Genomic DNA, 12,859 nt, shown 5'->3' on the forward strand with positions numbered 1-12,859 from the left:
CAAGTAAATAAATATGAATTCAAAAGTGTGTTGAAGTTTACACAAATTGATCATAAATAAAACTATTTAATTATTAGATGAATTGTTTTCCAGTGAAATATTTTAAAATATATTATTTTAGGTATTATACATTATATACTTGGCTTAAAAATATCAAGCTAATACAAGTAGTTGTTTTAAACCTCAACTGTGTTTTAAAAATAAAGCTTAGTAGCAGGAGCAAAAAATTATTACTATACAGAAAAAGAAGTTTCAGAAAGTGAACTTCTGCAAGTATAGTTCAATTTATGATTAATCCCAAATCCAGCATTCTTCCTCCAATAAGCTATTCTTGTTTTCATAAGACACTTCTCAAACAAGCTGTCTGAAGGAAGCAGCTGTATTTTGTTTAATGACAACGTGGCAAAAAGAATGACTACCTATGGCTTAATGACTGCAGTGAAGGGCCTCGAGTTTCTTGCAGTTTATGATTTAAAGGTAATATAACGTGAAGTATGCCATTTAAATATACTTAACATTCAAAGCACCAATATGCCTATTTTCTTTGTTATTTGCACATTCCACAACTCTGTTAATGGAGCAAATTTCTCCAGCTGCATTCTATACAGACAATACAGTAGTATTCTAGTCATTATCTTTACCTATCCCCGAACCTGGATTTTTTTTTTCTTTCTAGGATCAAGGGGGCTCCTCAAAGAGAAAATTGTTTTGTAAATATTAATCAACCATTCTCATTAAAGGTTCATCCTGTACCTTGAAACGAACACCTTGTTCTAAAACAACATAGCCTTTGGAAGGAGTCAGGTCTTTCGACTCCACTGAAGAGTTCACTTCCGTCACAATGAACTGAACGGTCACAGTTCCAAACAGCCCTTGGGCAGGTTCCCGAACAACATACAACACTGCCACGCTCTCCTGGACATAGACAGCTGTCGGTTCTCGTAGGAAAAAGTGCTCACTGTTGTTAAAGGACAGAACTCCAGGGCCATCGTCATTAGCAAGGATGGTAATGAAGGCTGTCAGAATAAAAATATTAAAACAACAAATTAAAACAGAATGGGTTATAAGTAGTGGGAAGTATGTGGATACTTCATTGTAAGCTAGGCCAAGGCTTTTCTAGATCATCTTAAAAGTAAATGTTAAAAGGCATTTAATGAAATTCTACACTCACTCATGATATAAATAAAAAGACTCAGAAATCCTGAAACAAAAGGCAGCTTCTTCAACATGATAAAGGAATCTCTCTCAGAAGCCAACAGAAAGTACCAAAATTTAATGTTGAAGCATTAGAAGACAACGATGCCTCTCATCACTGCTACTATTCAGTATTGCCCTAGAGCTACAAGCAACACGTATAAAAGCAATGGAAAGGAAGCATCAGCATGCCACTATTTTCTAGAGATCGTGATTATCTTCTTAGAAAAGGCAAGAGAAAAAATATTAGAATTATTACAAGAGTTCAAAATATAAGCTAAGTAACCTACAGAAATCAGGAGCTTTCTATCTCCTACTACCACCACTAATAATGGCAATAATAATAGCTGAAACAACTACTACTACTGAGAACTTACAAATTGCTTAACCTGCTTTATTAACTCATTTAATTCTCACAGTATCCCCATGGGGTGAATTCTATCATTATTCTCATTTTACAGAACTGATGATTGAAGCACAGACAGGCAATGCATGGACATTCACAAGCCTGGATGTGGCAGGAAAGGCTGTCAAAGCTAAGAAGTCTGCTTTAGAGCATGCGTTCTAAAAGATTATTGTAACCCCTCTACGTATCAGACATGTGCTGCGCTGCGCTGGGCTTACTTGCTCAGCCATGTCTGACTCTTTGTGACCCCGTGGACTGCAGCCTGCCAGGCTCCTCTGTCCAGGGGGATTGTCCAGGCAAGAATACTAGAGTGGGTTGTCATGCCCTCCTCCAGGGGATCTTCCCAACCCAGCGATCGAACCCAGGCCTCCCACATTGCAGGCGAATTCTCTAGCCTCTGAGCCACCAGGGAAGCCCAAGAATACTGACGTAGGTAGCCTATCTCTTCTCCAGGGGATTTTCCCCACCCAGGAATTGAACCAGGATCTCCTGCATTGCAGGTGGATTTATAGTCATTTAAAAATATAATTACAAGGGACAGAGTTCATAGTAGCAACAATACCTAGGAATCAAAGTAAAAAAAAAGTAAGACTTACATGAAAAAATTACAAAATGTTAATGTGTAACTGTGGCAGATGCTGTCAATGCCTCATCATACCACAGGGCTCACTCAGGAGTAAAGAGAGGTGAGAGGGAGCTGTGTATAAATCATCAGTTACCTATTATGTTTTCCCCCAGCTCCAGTCCAGGAGAAGGATTTGTCAAAATCAGCTGAAATGCTTCATCTCCTTCTGGAATGTCATCATCAAGAATCATGATGTCAACGTTTTTATACCTTTCTCCATTAGCGAAATGAAGGATCTGGTCCAAGAGGTAGAAGTGGGCAGTATTATATTTAAATACACTGGTCTTTTTTAAATGTTTGGAGATAAATATGACATACTGCTGAATGTGAAATAAGCTATTTACAGGATTTTTTCCTTACTTTTTTATGACCTCATTTTTTTTCAACTGACAATTTTAAGTTTAAAAAGAAGTAGGAAGAAAGGAAACTTTTGACTAAGCAGTAAAAGGCAACAAGAGACAAGACAAAAAATATTTTCAAACACTAAAGGTGTTTCAGTAAAGTAAAACAAAGCAATGAAAGCGTTAACATTTTCAAGAAGCATGAGACACTCTGGTAAAGTCATCTAATGATACAAATTCTTTAACACAATAATGTGTGTCCTCCAGTATCAAATATTGCAATTAGATAGCAAATGAATTTTTAAAAGTGAGTATCAAATATTACAATAAAATAATGAATGAAGTGAAATACAAAATAACCTTTAAAACAGTACTGAAAATTCAATCTATATAATTTATAATTTACCAAAACAGTGAAGCTATTCCACCAGGTGGAACTCTTCAGCTCTAAGTGACTATGGAATACAGAGCAGTTTATTATTTCAAGGTTAACTGATGTACAGGCCCTAAATCACTGTAACTGTCAATGAATTCACCATTGGGGTAAAGGCGTAATCCAGTCCCAGCTGCGCTTCCAAATTCTGGGCATACACAAACAGGGAAACATGGCCAAGAGCCCCTGTCCTCCTCTGGGCTACCAACGTTAGACTTCCTTGGGTTTCATTTACTTCAAACCTGTGATAAAGAGAAAACATGCATCCTCCCTTACAAGCTTTCATTCACCAGGTAGTAAAGAGTCTGAAACCCCGTGAAGAGCTCTCACACGGCCTTGGCCTCACCTGCGCTGCGGCCACTCAATCACGCCCCGGGCACCGTCACTCGCATCAATGATGATTTGTGCAGCCAAGCCCTCTGAATCTGAAAAAGCACAAAGGCATATCTTTAAATAAGCAATTAAAAAGAGAACTATTTGATATAGAATTTAAAGACCATACCTTTGGTATACAGAGGTATTGTCAACACGAATCAAAAGATGCTAAGATACAAATACTTCTATGAGTAAGCAAGCTTTTGCTAACAAGACCCACGAACTTACAGAAATCTCATCAACTGAGAACAGGATAAAATAAGCAACTGGAGTTGTTTTTATTTCTATTTTATTAATCCACTTCAAGAGGAAAGGAAAATGGGGAGAGTTGCAAGAAGTAGAAAGAAGAAGGAAAAACTAGGAAAGAGAAAGTGCTACAGAGAAAAATACAAGCATCAAAGAGACAGAGAGAAACAGGGGTACAAAGAAGCTGAGATGCGTGGGAAAGAAGGGGAAAGGTTAGGTGGAATAAAGACTAAGCTTAATGTAAATTTTCTAATCCCTTTTTATTTTGTATTTCGTTCACCAAGCTCAGTGTGTTACCGATATCTGTTATTCAGTCTTGAAATAGTAACTAACCCGGTTACTGTTTTGCTCTGTTTTTTCATGTTTGATTTTTATCTTTTAAATTTCAGAAGCTCCACCTTACTCTCGGATCCTTATGACAGCTGTCTAGGTGGAGAAGGGTAAGGACAGTGGCATTTTCTATGAGTCAGGAGATCAATAACGTGGAGGAAGAATACAAAATCAGGATCTGTGACTAGAGGCTACAGGCAGAGGCCCAGTCCCGCCATTCCCTAGCTACGTGACTGCAGCAGGACTCCTCGTTTCTCTTAGCCTCGGCTCCCTCATCTGTAAAACGGGCAAATGTAACAGACGGTATAGAACCTGCCTGTGATGCAGGAGACCTGTGTTCGATCCCTGGGTCGGGAAGATCCCCTGGAGAAGGAAACGGTAACCCACTCCAGTGTTCTTGCCTGAAGAATCCCATGGACAGAGGAGCCTGGCGGGCTACAGTCCACGGGGTCGCAAAGTCGGACCTGACGAGGTGACTAACACTACTACAACTACGACTACTGAGGAGTGAGGGTCCTAATATACAAAACATTTGGAAATAAGAGCATTAGAAAGCACTCACCCAAAGCTAAACTGTTCAAACTATCTCTGAGAACAAGGAAGACGATGTACTCTGTGAGTTTTCTTAGTGTGAACAATAATAACCTTGCAGTAACTGCTTGATATAAACAGCCTAGTCATTGGAATCATGTGTTTCTTTTGCATTAAAAATGGAAACTTTCCAAATAATGTTAAAAAACTGATTATTCCCTTCTGCTACTTCCAAAGTTGTCACAATGAGCCTCAGAAGTGAGTGAGGAAGTCCCATTCCTCAGGCCACAGTTCAGGGCCAGGCTTCTCCCCCTTTAACCCAGACTCATCTCCCCTCTGCCCAGAACACCTTCTAACCCAGGGACGGGGAACAGGCTACCTCAGGGCTCCTCACCACCACCCCCACCAGGCCATCACATCTGAAAGCTTCCGAAAAACCTTCCAATATCGAATGTCCAAATGGTGAACAGGAGTTTGTTTTAACAGGAAGAATTATCTTTTTAAAGTAATCTACATAAATTTGTACTGAGGTTCAAGTTTTACCTTTCAGTCTGTAACGAATTAACTGAGTCTTTTCTAAAGCATGAAAGGAAAGAGATAAAAAGTCAAAACAGAAGCAGAGAATACAACAAACAAACAAATGCTGTTCTTAATCTAAGAGAAAATAAAAACATCCGATCACCTGGAGATCTAATGAAAACAGCAAATTAAATTTTAAAAGGAGAAGGACTTCATAAGAACTAATTCTATTTTGAAGATTACAAATTTGTTTATAAAATAATTACAATGTTTAAAGAAGCATCACACAATAATTCTTAAATGTTTTTATGCTGTCCAATGCACACAACTATAACATAGGAGTCTTTAAATCTAAAAACTCACCATATTTTCACATATAGCTCAGATTAGCGAACTTCACAATGATCATTTCTGATTAAAAACTGACAAAATTTTATTTCATTTGCAGTGAGTAAACAGAAACAAACAAACAAACAAGGCCACCATACCTAATCTAGGAGGAAATGAAGTGAAAGGAGCCATGATAAGTTCCACATGAGTTAAATTCACGAGGAAATATTCTTCTAGTTCTGGTATATCGTCCTGCAAAAATTCACCCATTAAATTCTCGACAATTATGCTCTCAAGGTAATTACCTCTCACAAGCTGCTTTTTGAAATTATCTTTTATCTTTTAAATATATATATTTAAATGGTATACAGAAAATATAAAAATCCAAACACAGAGTAGAAAAGATTAAAGTCAGAAAAAATAAACACATCTTAGCAATGATTTTTTTTGGATTTAACACCAAAAACAAAAACAATAAAAGCAAAAATAAAAAGGGGAACTATATCAAACTGAAAAGTTTCTGCATAGCAGAAGAAAGCATCTAAAAAAGAAAAGGCAACCTATTAAATGGGAGAAAATACTTGGAAATTAATCCAAAATATATTTTGACAGTCATAGAAGTCAATAGCAAAACAACAAATAATCTGATTTAAAGTGCAGAGGAATGGAATAGAAATTTTTCCAAGGAGGATATACAAATGGCCGACCTGTACATGAAAATGCACTCAATGTCACTAACCATCATAGAAATGCAAGTCAAAACCACAATGAGACATCACCTCACACCTGTTAGAATGGCTATTATCAAAAAGATATCAGTGTTGGTGAGAATGTGGAGAAAGGGGACCCCTTTACCCTGTTGGTGGGAATGTAAACTGGTGCAGTCACTGTGCAAAACAATATGAAGGTTCCTGAGAAACTTAAAAATAGAACCACCAGCAATCCCACACCTGGGTATTTATTCAAAGGAAATGAAAAAAGTATAATGAAGAGGTATATGCACTCCCATATTAATTACAGCATTATTCACAATGGCCAAGTTATAGAAACAACCAAAGTGTCCATCAACAGATGAAGGGGTAAAATGTGGTATATAAGATGGAACATTATTCAGCCACAAGGAAGAAGGAAATCCTTCATTTTGACAACAAAGATGGATCTTGAAGGAATTATGCTAAGTGAAATAAGCCAGACAAAGGAATACATACTGTATGGTAGAACTTATATGTGGAATCTAAAAAAAAAAAAAGAGTCATACTCATAAAACAGAGAATAGAAAACTGGTTGTCAGGGGCTAGGTGGGGAAGTTGGGGGTGGGGATAGGGAAGGAATTGGTAGAAGAGTACAAACTCAGCTATAGATGACTAAGATCTGAGGAACTAGAGTAAAACACAGTGATTCCAGCTGACAACACCTTACTGTGTAACTGAAATTTGCTGGTAGAGTAGAACGTGTATGTTCACACACACACAAAAAGATAAACACATTAGGTGATGGAAGTGATAACTAGATATGCAGAATCCTTTCACAGAGTCAACATAAATCAACACCATATACGCTTTAACTATCTTCCAATTTTATATACTTTTTAAGATTTTACATAAATTTACCATGCAGTATGGGTTAACTGTACTTCAATAAAGCTGAATTTTTTTTAAAAAAGCATAAAACTATTAAACTTTTATATCTGATTATATGCTATTATGTTGAACCACATGAAATCATTTTATATTGATTTCAGTTTTTACCCGGACTAATATGTACACCAATTATATAAATATACAAGCTTAATATTATCTTAAATTTAATAAAAGATTTTAAATTGCCCTAATATCCAATTAGAGTGAAGAATAGAATAACATGGTGGGGAAAACACAGGCTTTGTCGTCAAAGAGACCTAGTACAACATTTCTGTAATTTTAGGTGAGTTGTTAAAACTTTCAGCCCTCAATTCTGCCATCTTTTTTTTTTTTTATGGCCATGCTGGGTGTTCATTGCTGCGAGTGGGCTTTCTCCAGCTGCGGTGAGCAGCGGCCACCCTCTAGGTGCTGTGAACAGGCTTCTCACTGCAGAGACTTCTCTTGCCGCAGAGCACCGGTTCTGGGGCTGGCGGGCTTCAGCAGTGGTGGCTCCGGGGCTCTAGAGCACAGACTCAGCCACTGCGGCGCACGGGTTTAGTTGTCCGGCAGCACGTGGGATCTTCCCGGAGTAGGGATCGAACCCGTGTCCCCTGCATCAGCAGGCAGATGCTTGCCCACTGGACCACCAGGGAAATCCAATTCCAATTTATAATGAGGGAAATAACAGCTGTTTGGGGGATACTGATTAAAAATATGTAAAACTGCTTAAACATATTGCATAGCAGATGCTTAACCACTGGACCACCAGGGAAGTCCAATTGCAATTTATAATGAGGGAAATAACAGCTACTTTGGGGATATTAATTAAAAATATGTAAAACTGGTTAAACATAATACATGCGGAGTACCTGGCCTAGAGTGAGTCCCTACAGAGTGATAGGTACTTGTGATGGTTAATTTTAATACAATACTATGATTAACAACTAATAAAGCAGGTGCTCAAAACAGGAGGACTAGCAAAACCACATTATCAGTAACTAGACAGACAGCAATATTTACACAGAAATCCTGTATATATATATGAATACATAATATCAGTATATATACCTCTCTCTTCATTTTATTTAATGGAGATAATGTTGCCACGTGAAAAACTAAGAAAATACAAGTCACTGGCTCTGTCTTCTATAATACACGGACCAATGAATTACAGAATCAGTGATGTACAGGGCCTGTCTCCCATCTACCCCCACCATACCCCGTCCCCAGAGAACAACTCTCCCCAGTCTGTATATACTGTATATATCCCCCTGACCTGGCTTATTTCTGCACATACAGACTTGTGGTCTTTTAATCTTGTGCTAATCTGAGAATAGAAAGGGCTACAAAGACCTAGGGAGAAACAAAGGAAACTTTGAAGTTCTGTGTTCATGGAACAAGACTGTAAACTAGACCTCTGAAAGGTGACTTTCTGCTTTAAAAACTAATATATCTGAGGAATAATTTGTTTATTTTTATTGTTACATTAACAGATACTATATTGGAAAGAAGATCACCTTAAAGTTTCATCAAATCTTGTGTCCTGTGTCACAGACTGAAACAATATTACCTTTCATCTTACAGCTTTAGAATTCTCAAATTATTGTATTAGGTCACAGTGTCACGGTAATCAACAAAAGAAGAATTACTGACTTCAGATGGTAGATGGTTTAGTACTTATAATTTTGTAAATGTAAAAAGCTTCTGAGAAAATAAGAATTTTTAAGAAACAGAAGCCCCAAAATACGCAGTAGTTGAAAATTCATTTTCTAAGTCAATATTCACTCTCTCCCCTCCTCCACCCTCTGCCTCACACAGTCATCTCCTACCCTCTCCACAGGTATTATTTTCATAAACCTCTTGGAAGTGAATTTAGGTGGTTGAAACACCAGGTCCCAAAACAGCACAAGATTCTGCAATGTGACAAATCATTTAAAACACAATTTCAGTCACCAATGATCACTTGAAGTTTGACCATAATCACATCTTATACCATCAGCCTCTAGTGAGTTTCCTGCTAGCTCTAATTTAACCAGTCTTAACAACTAAGACTCTGACCTACATGGCTTCACTGCTCCAATGAATCCTTCGGAGTAATCAAAATGCTCCTCTGGAATCTCTCAGGCCAATGCGATCTTAAAGGGGACTGCTCTAAAGAAACTTTCTTTATCAAAAGTTGTTTCTATAATAAAATACACAACAACAGATGACTCTATCTAGACAAGAACAGAATCCCTGTGTGGTTAAAAAAAAAAAGAAGTCACAAAAAGAGATAAGCTGATTTAAAGGCACCAGAGCATTTAATCGATTTCTACTTGTTACCTGGGTATTCACGTTTAGTGCAACAACAGCAAAATAAGTGTTTTACCTCAAGGATAGTAATGTCGATGGCTCCTGCTGTTTCCCCTTCTTCTAAAATCAGAAAGCCAACGACCGGGACAAAGTCCACATCTGGCTCAGCGAGGTTTCCTTCTGTTTGGTTCTTTCGACTCAACATTCCAGGAACTGTGGCATACGTGACATTAATTGCTCCTAAGTGAATTGGATGGGAAAAGATTTTATAATTAAATTTTTTTTTTAAATAGGAGGTTCAAGAGGGAGGGGACAAAGGTATACCTATGGCCGTTCATGTTGATGTATGACAGAAACCAACACGATATTGTAAAGCAAATATCTTTCCATTAAAAATAAACAAATTTTAAAAAATAACATTATGAACTTTTTGACTTTCGTAAAAGCACCTCAGTAGCTGCACTATTGGCCCCAAATTTTTCACCCCTTCCTGTGTTTCTGACCTTTACCACGTAACGGCTCAGGGATGCTGCACTGTGGGCAAGGCAGACCGCCCCGCCTCTAGACTTTGAGTTGACTGTATGACTTATTTCTGTTGCCAGCGCAAAGACAAAGTAGGTGCTAGTTCTGAGCCCAGACCTGATGGAATCTGCATGTTTTTGCTTGCCCTCAGTGCTCCTAATGGCAGCAGGAGAAGAATGAGAGGCACATTGGAATAGAGTCACCCTGGGCCAAGCTGAGCCTCAGTGAGTGGACCCACAGCCCACCGGCTATCATACGCTGCTGAGACTGTATCACTATTCATTGCACAGCGCTTTGTGAGACCAGATAGTACAATATTCATTTTTTTCCTGTTCCCGATTTATTTTAGCAATGGCTTTCATCCACCCTAGTAGAATATTTAAAAAGCACCTGCCTGAAAATTCCAGTCATTCAAGAGTAACACAAACCTAGAGATCCAAATTCTCTGTTGATGAAAAGCTTAACTGTCGTGTTAGCCTCCTGCAGCAAAACAAATCGTGATGAAAGAGCAAAATTTAACACTCCGTGTGGTTCATCACTGGCTTCTACGGTCAGAACAGCTGCGTATCCTTGAGCATCAAGCAGAGCAGCGCCTGCTGGTGAAACTCCTGAGAAAGTCAGGGACCACAAGAAATCGAACAGTGACTTGGCATTAACTTCTAAACACTTAAACATAATCTTAGTCTGCATAGTAAAGTAAGCAGAAAGTGGTTACTGTTACTTCTCTAACAGAAATCTTTAGATTGACAAACAGAAGCTACCTTTTAGTATTTCTTCTTCTTAGTAAATCATGATTCTTTTTTGCTTGACCAATTATTGTTATTATTTGCTGTACTGGTCGTCTGAATTACAGAAAGTGATCAGAAACTGAGGAAAATACCCAGATAACTTACACAAATTACTAAATCTAATTTATCCCATATAACTGATCCAGAATCCAAATTGGGAGTGGGTGATGGACAGCGAAGCCTGGCGTGCTGTGGTTCAAGGGGTCGCAAAGAGTTGGACATGACTGAGTAACTGAACTGAACTGAGTATAAAATTAATTTCATCAAATTCTACCTTTGGAGATGTATTTTATTCCATAGGACACACTTAGCAAAAATTCTAGAGTTTCAACTGAATCTATAAAGATAAGTATTTTCATGCTCAGCTGATTTGTTTGGATCTAAATTGTTACAGGGCAGATGATATTTAAAGTAACATTTTTTAAACTGGTATCCACCTAATCGTTAAATATAGATAGCAACTATTATTTTTTTTTAAATAACATACCAGAAAAATAACAATTAAATTCTGCATTACCTTGTGTCCTGACATCATACAGAATGACCTGGTATACTTCTTTCTCCTCAGGAATATTGTCATCCAACAAATGCACAGATATTGTTTTATTCAATGACCCCTGTATCAAACACAAACAAATTCATCCCTCTACTGTCACTGAGCACAAACTATCTTCTACTTTTATTGTCTTTATAAGCCATGCACCTAAACATATTTTCACTTAAAGTGTTCTGTGGCTTAAAAAATAAATTATGTAAGAAAAAAAAAACCCACTGACTCCTAGAAAAATAGGCTTAGAGCAGATAGGGAACAACTGGAAGATTTTGAGTGCCGAGTTAATGTATGTAGATCTTATCTAATAAGCAATGTAGCACTACTAAAAATTCCAGACAATGTGATAAGTTGGAGAGATTTCTATGACAGTGGCGAATGAGAAAAACTGGAAGACCGGTGTTATAGGGAAACCAGTTAATAGAAGTCAAATGTAGTAATGAGAGCAAAAGGTTATAGAGGTTTATCTTAATATTTAAGCAGTGGAAAAAAAGAAAAAAAGACTCAAACATGTCATCAGATTAGAATTCCTATCAAGTGAGTCTGGAAAAGAGAAGATGAAGAGTAACAATAAAGTAGTACTAACTTAGTACCCAAGAACTGTTTTTTACAGAGTTAATCTTTCACCAATCATCTTTCAAAATATCAGAAAGAACACCTAAATGCAAGCTCAAGAACACTGTGTGAACAAGAGATAAAAAGACATTTGTTTCTAGGGCTATATTAGCTGTTTCATAGCAGTGAAACATTTAAGTTCCAGGGGCAATTAAAGTTCCAAGAGCGTGAGGAGTAGGCAAAGAGGGACAAGAGTCTTCATCGTCTGCAGAATGACAAGGCTGACACCAGCAGGGGAGGGCAGGAGACCAAGAGGGCTTGCCCCAGACACAAAGTCAACGTCTTCTGTTTGCTTAAAGGAGATCTATTCATACAAGGACATATACAAAAACAAGCCCCCTGCTGAAGTCTTAGAAATCCTTTGAGTTCCTAAGGAAGTAGCTCCCTCATCAATCTCTGTTAATCCTTGTACCACTTCATCAGAATTTTCCCATTTTCCTCACAAAACACAGTTTCCTCCAAGTAGTTCAGTACAGTTTTTCTTGGTGCTATTACCTCAAGAAAGAAGAGTTGACCAGTAGAGTTAGCAAAATTGAGTTCTAGGTTTTGCCCAATAATTTTCCAGTTAACAGTAACATTTCCTCGACCAGGGGGTGTTCTTATCACATGGAACTGTAAAATTTCTCCTGCAAGTCAAATGTACAGATTGATGAATGCTTTAATGTAAAATGAACTTATTCACATTTGAAATCAACAAAACCCAAATCCCAAACATGCAGCTGCTACAATGCCTTTTCTAAGAACATTACAAACCTGTTCTGTTTGCAATTCTCTAGAAGCTTTATACATGCTTATGCTTAACACATTACTGCTGATTCCACTTCTAAATACTTCCATTTAGCAGAACTTCAGGAAGTTTAATGAGTAAAAGTTAAAAAGCACATGCTAAAATGGAAAACACAAGCTTTTTATTCACTCCAAAACATGCACCAGAACAGAAATGTTCTGTAAATTTAATAATGAAGTCCTCAATGTCAAAACTAGCCATAATACAAGTAAATTCTTTCTTCACTTCTCAAAAGGACACAAATTCCTTACACTGGTATGCAATGTGATTTTACACAATGCATGCATAAAAATGCTTGCAAATACCTGAAAATCACATTTCTTTGAACTGTAACTTACATATACCATCAATGATTT

The 12,859-nt window shown here is 37.5% G+C and overlaps 1 protein-coding gene across 1 annotated transcript in view; it reads right to left on the reverse strand.

The window, feature by feature from the left end:
- Positions 1-12,859, reverse strand: part of ADGRV1 (adhesion G protein-coupled receptor V1) — a 541,109-nt gene that overhangs the window by 400,784 nt on the left and 127,466 nt on the right. The window contains exons 35-43 of the mRNA XM_043464669.1: positions 12,212-12,342; positions 11,069-11,168; positions 10,192-10,371; positions 9,318-9,481; positions 5,489-5,582; positions 3,346-3,424; positions 3,103-3,241; positions 2,320-2,461; positions 754-1,016 (exon numbers count right to left, since the gene is read on the reverse strand). Coding sequence (XP_043320604.1) covers positions 754-1,016; positions 2,320-2,461; positions 3,103-3,241; positions 3,346-3,424; positions 5,489-5,582; positions 9,318-9,481; positions 10,192-10,371; positions 11,069-11,168; positions 12,212-12,342 — 1,292 coding nt within the window. The remainder of the gene's footprint in view (positions 1-753; positions 1,017-2,319; positions 2,462-3,102; positions 3,242-3,345; positions 3,425-5,488; positions 5,583-9,317; positions 9,482-10,191; positions 10,372-11,068; positions 11,169-12,211; positions 12,343-12,859) is intronic.

Source organism: Cervus canadensis, chromosome 4 (assembly GCF_019320065.1).
Source record: "Cervus canadensis isolate Bull #8, Minnesota chromosome 4, ASM1932006v1, whole genome shotgun sequence".
NCBI lineage: Eukaryota > Metazoa > Chordata > Mammalia > Artiodactyla > Cervidae > Cervus > Cervus canadensis.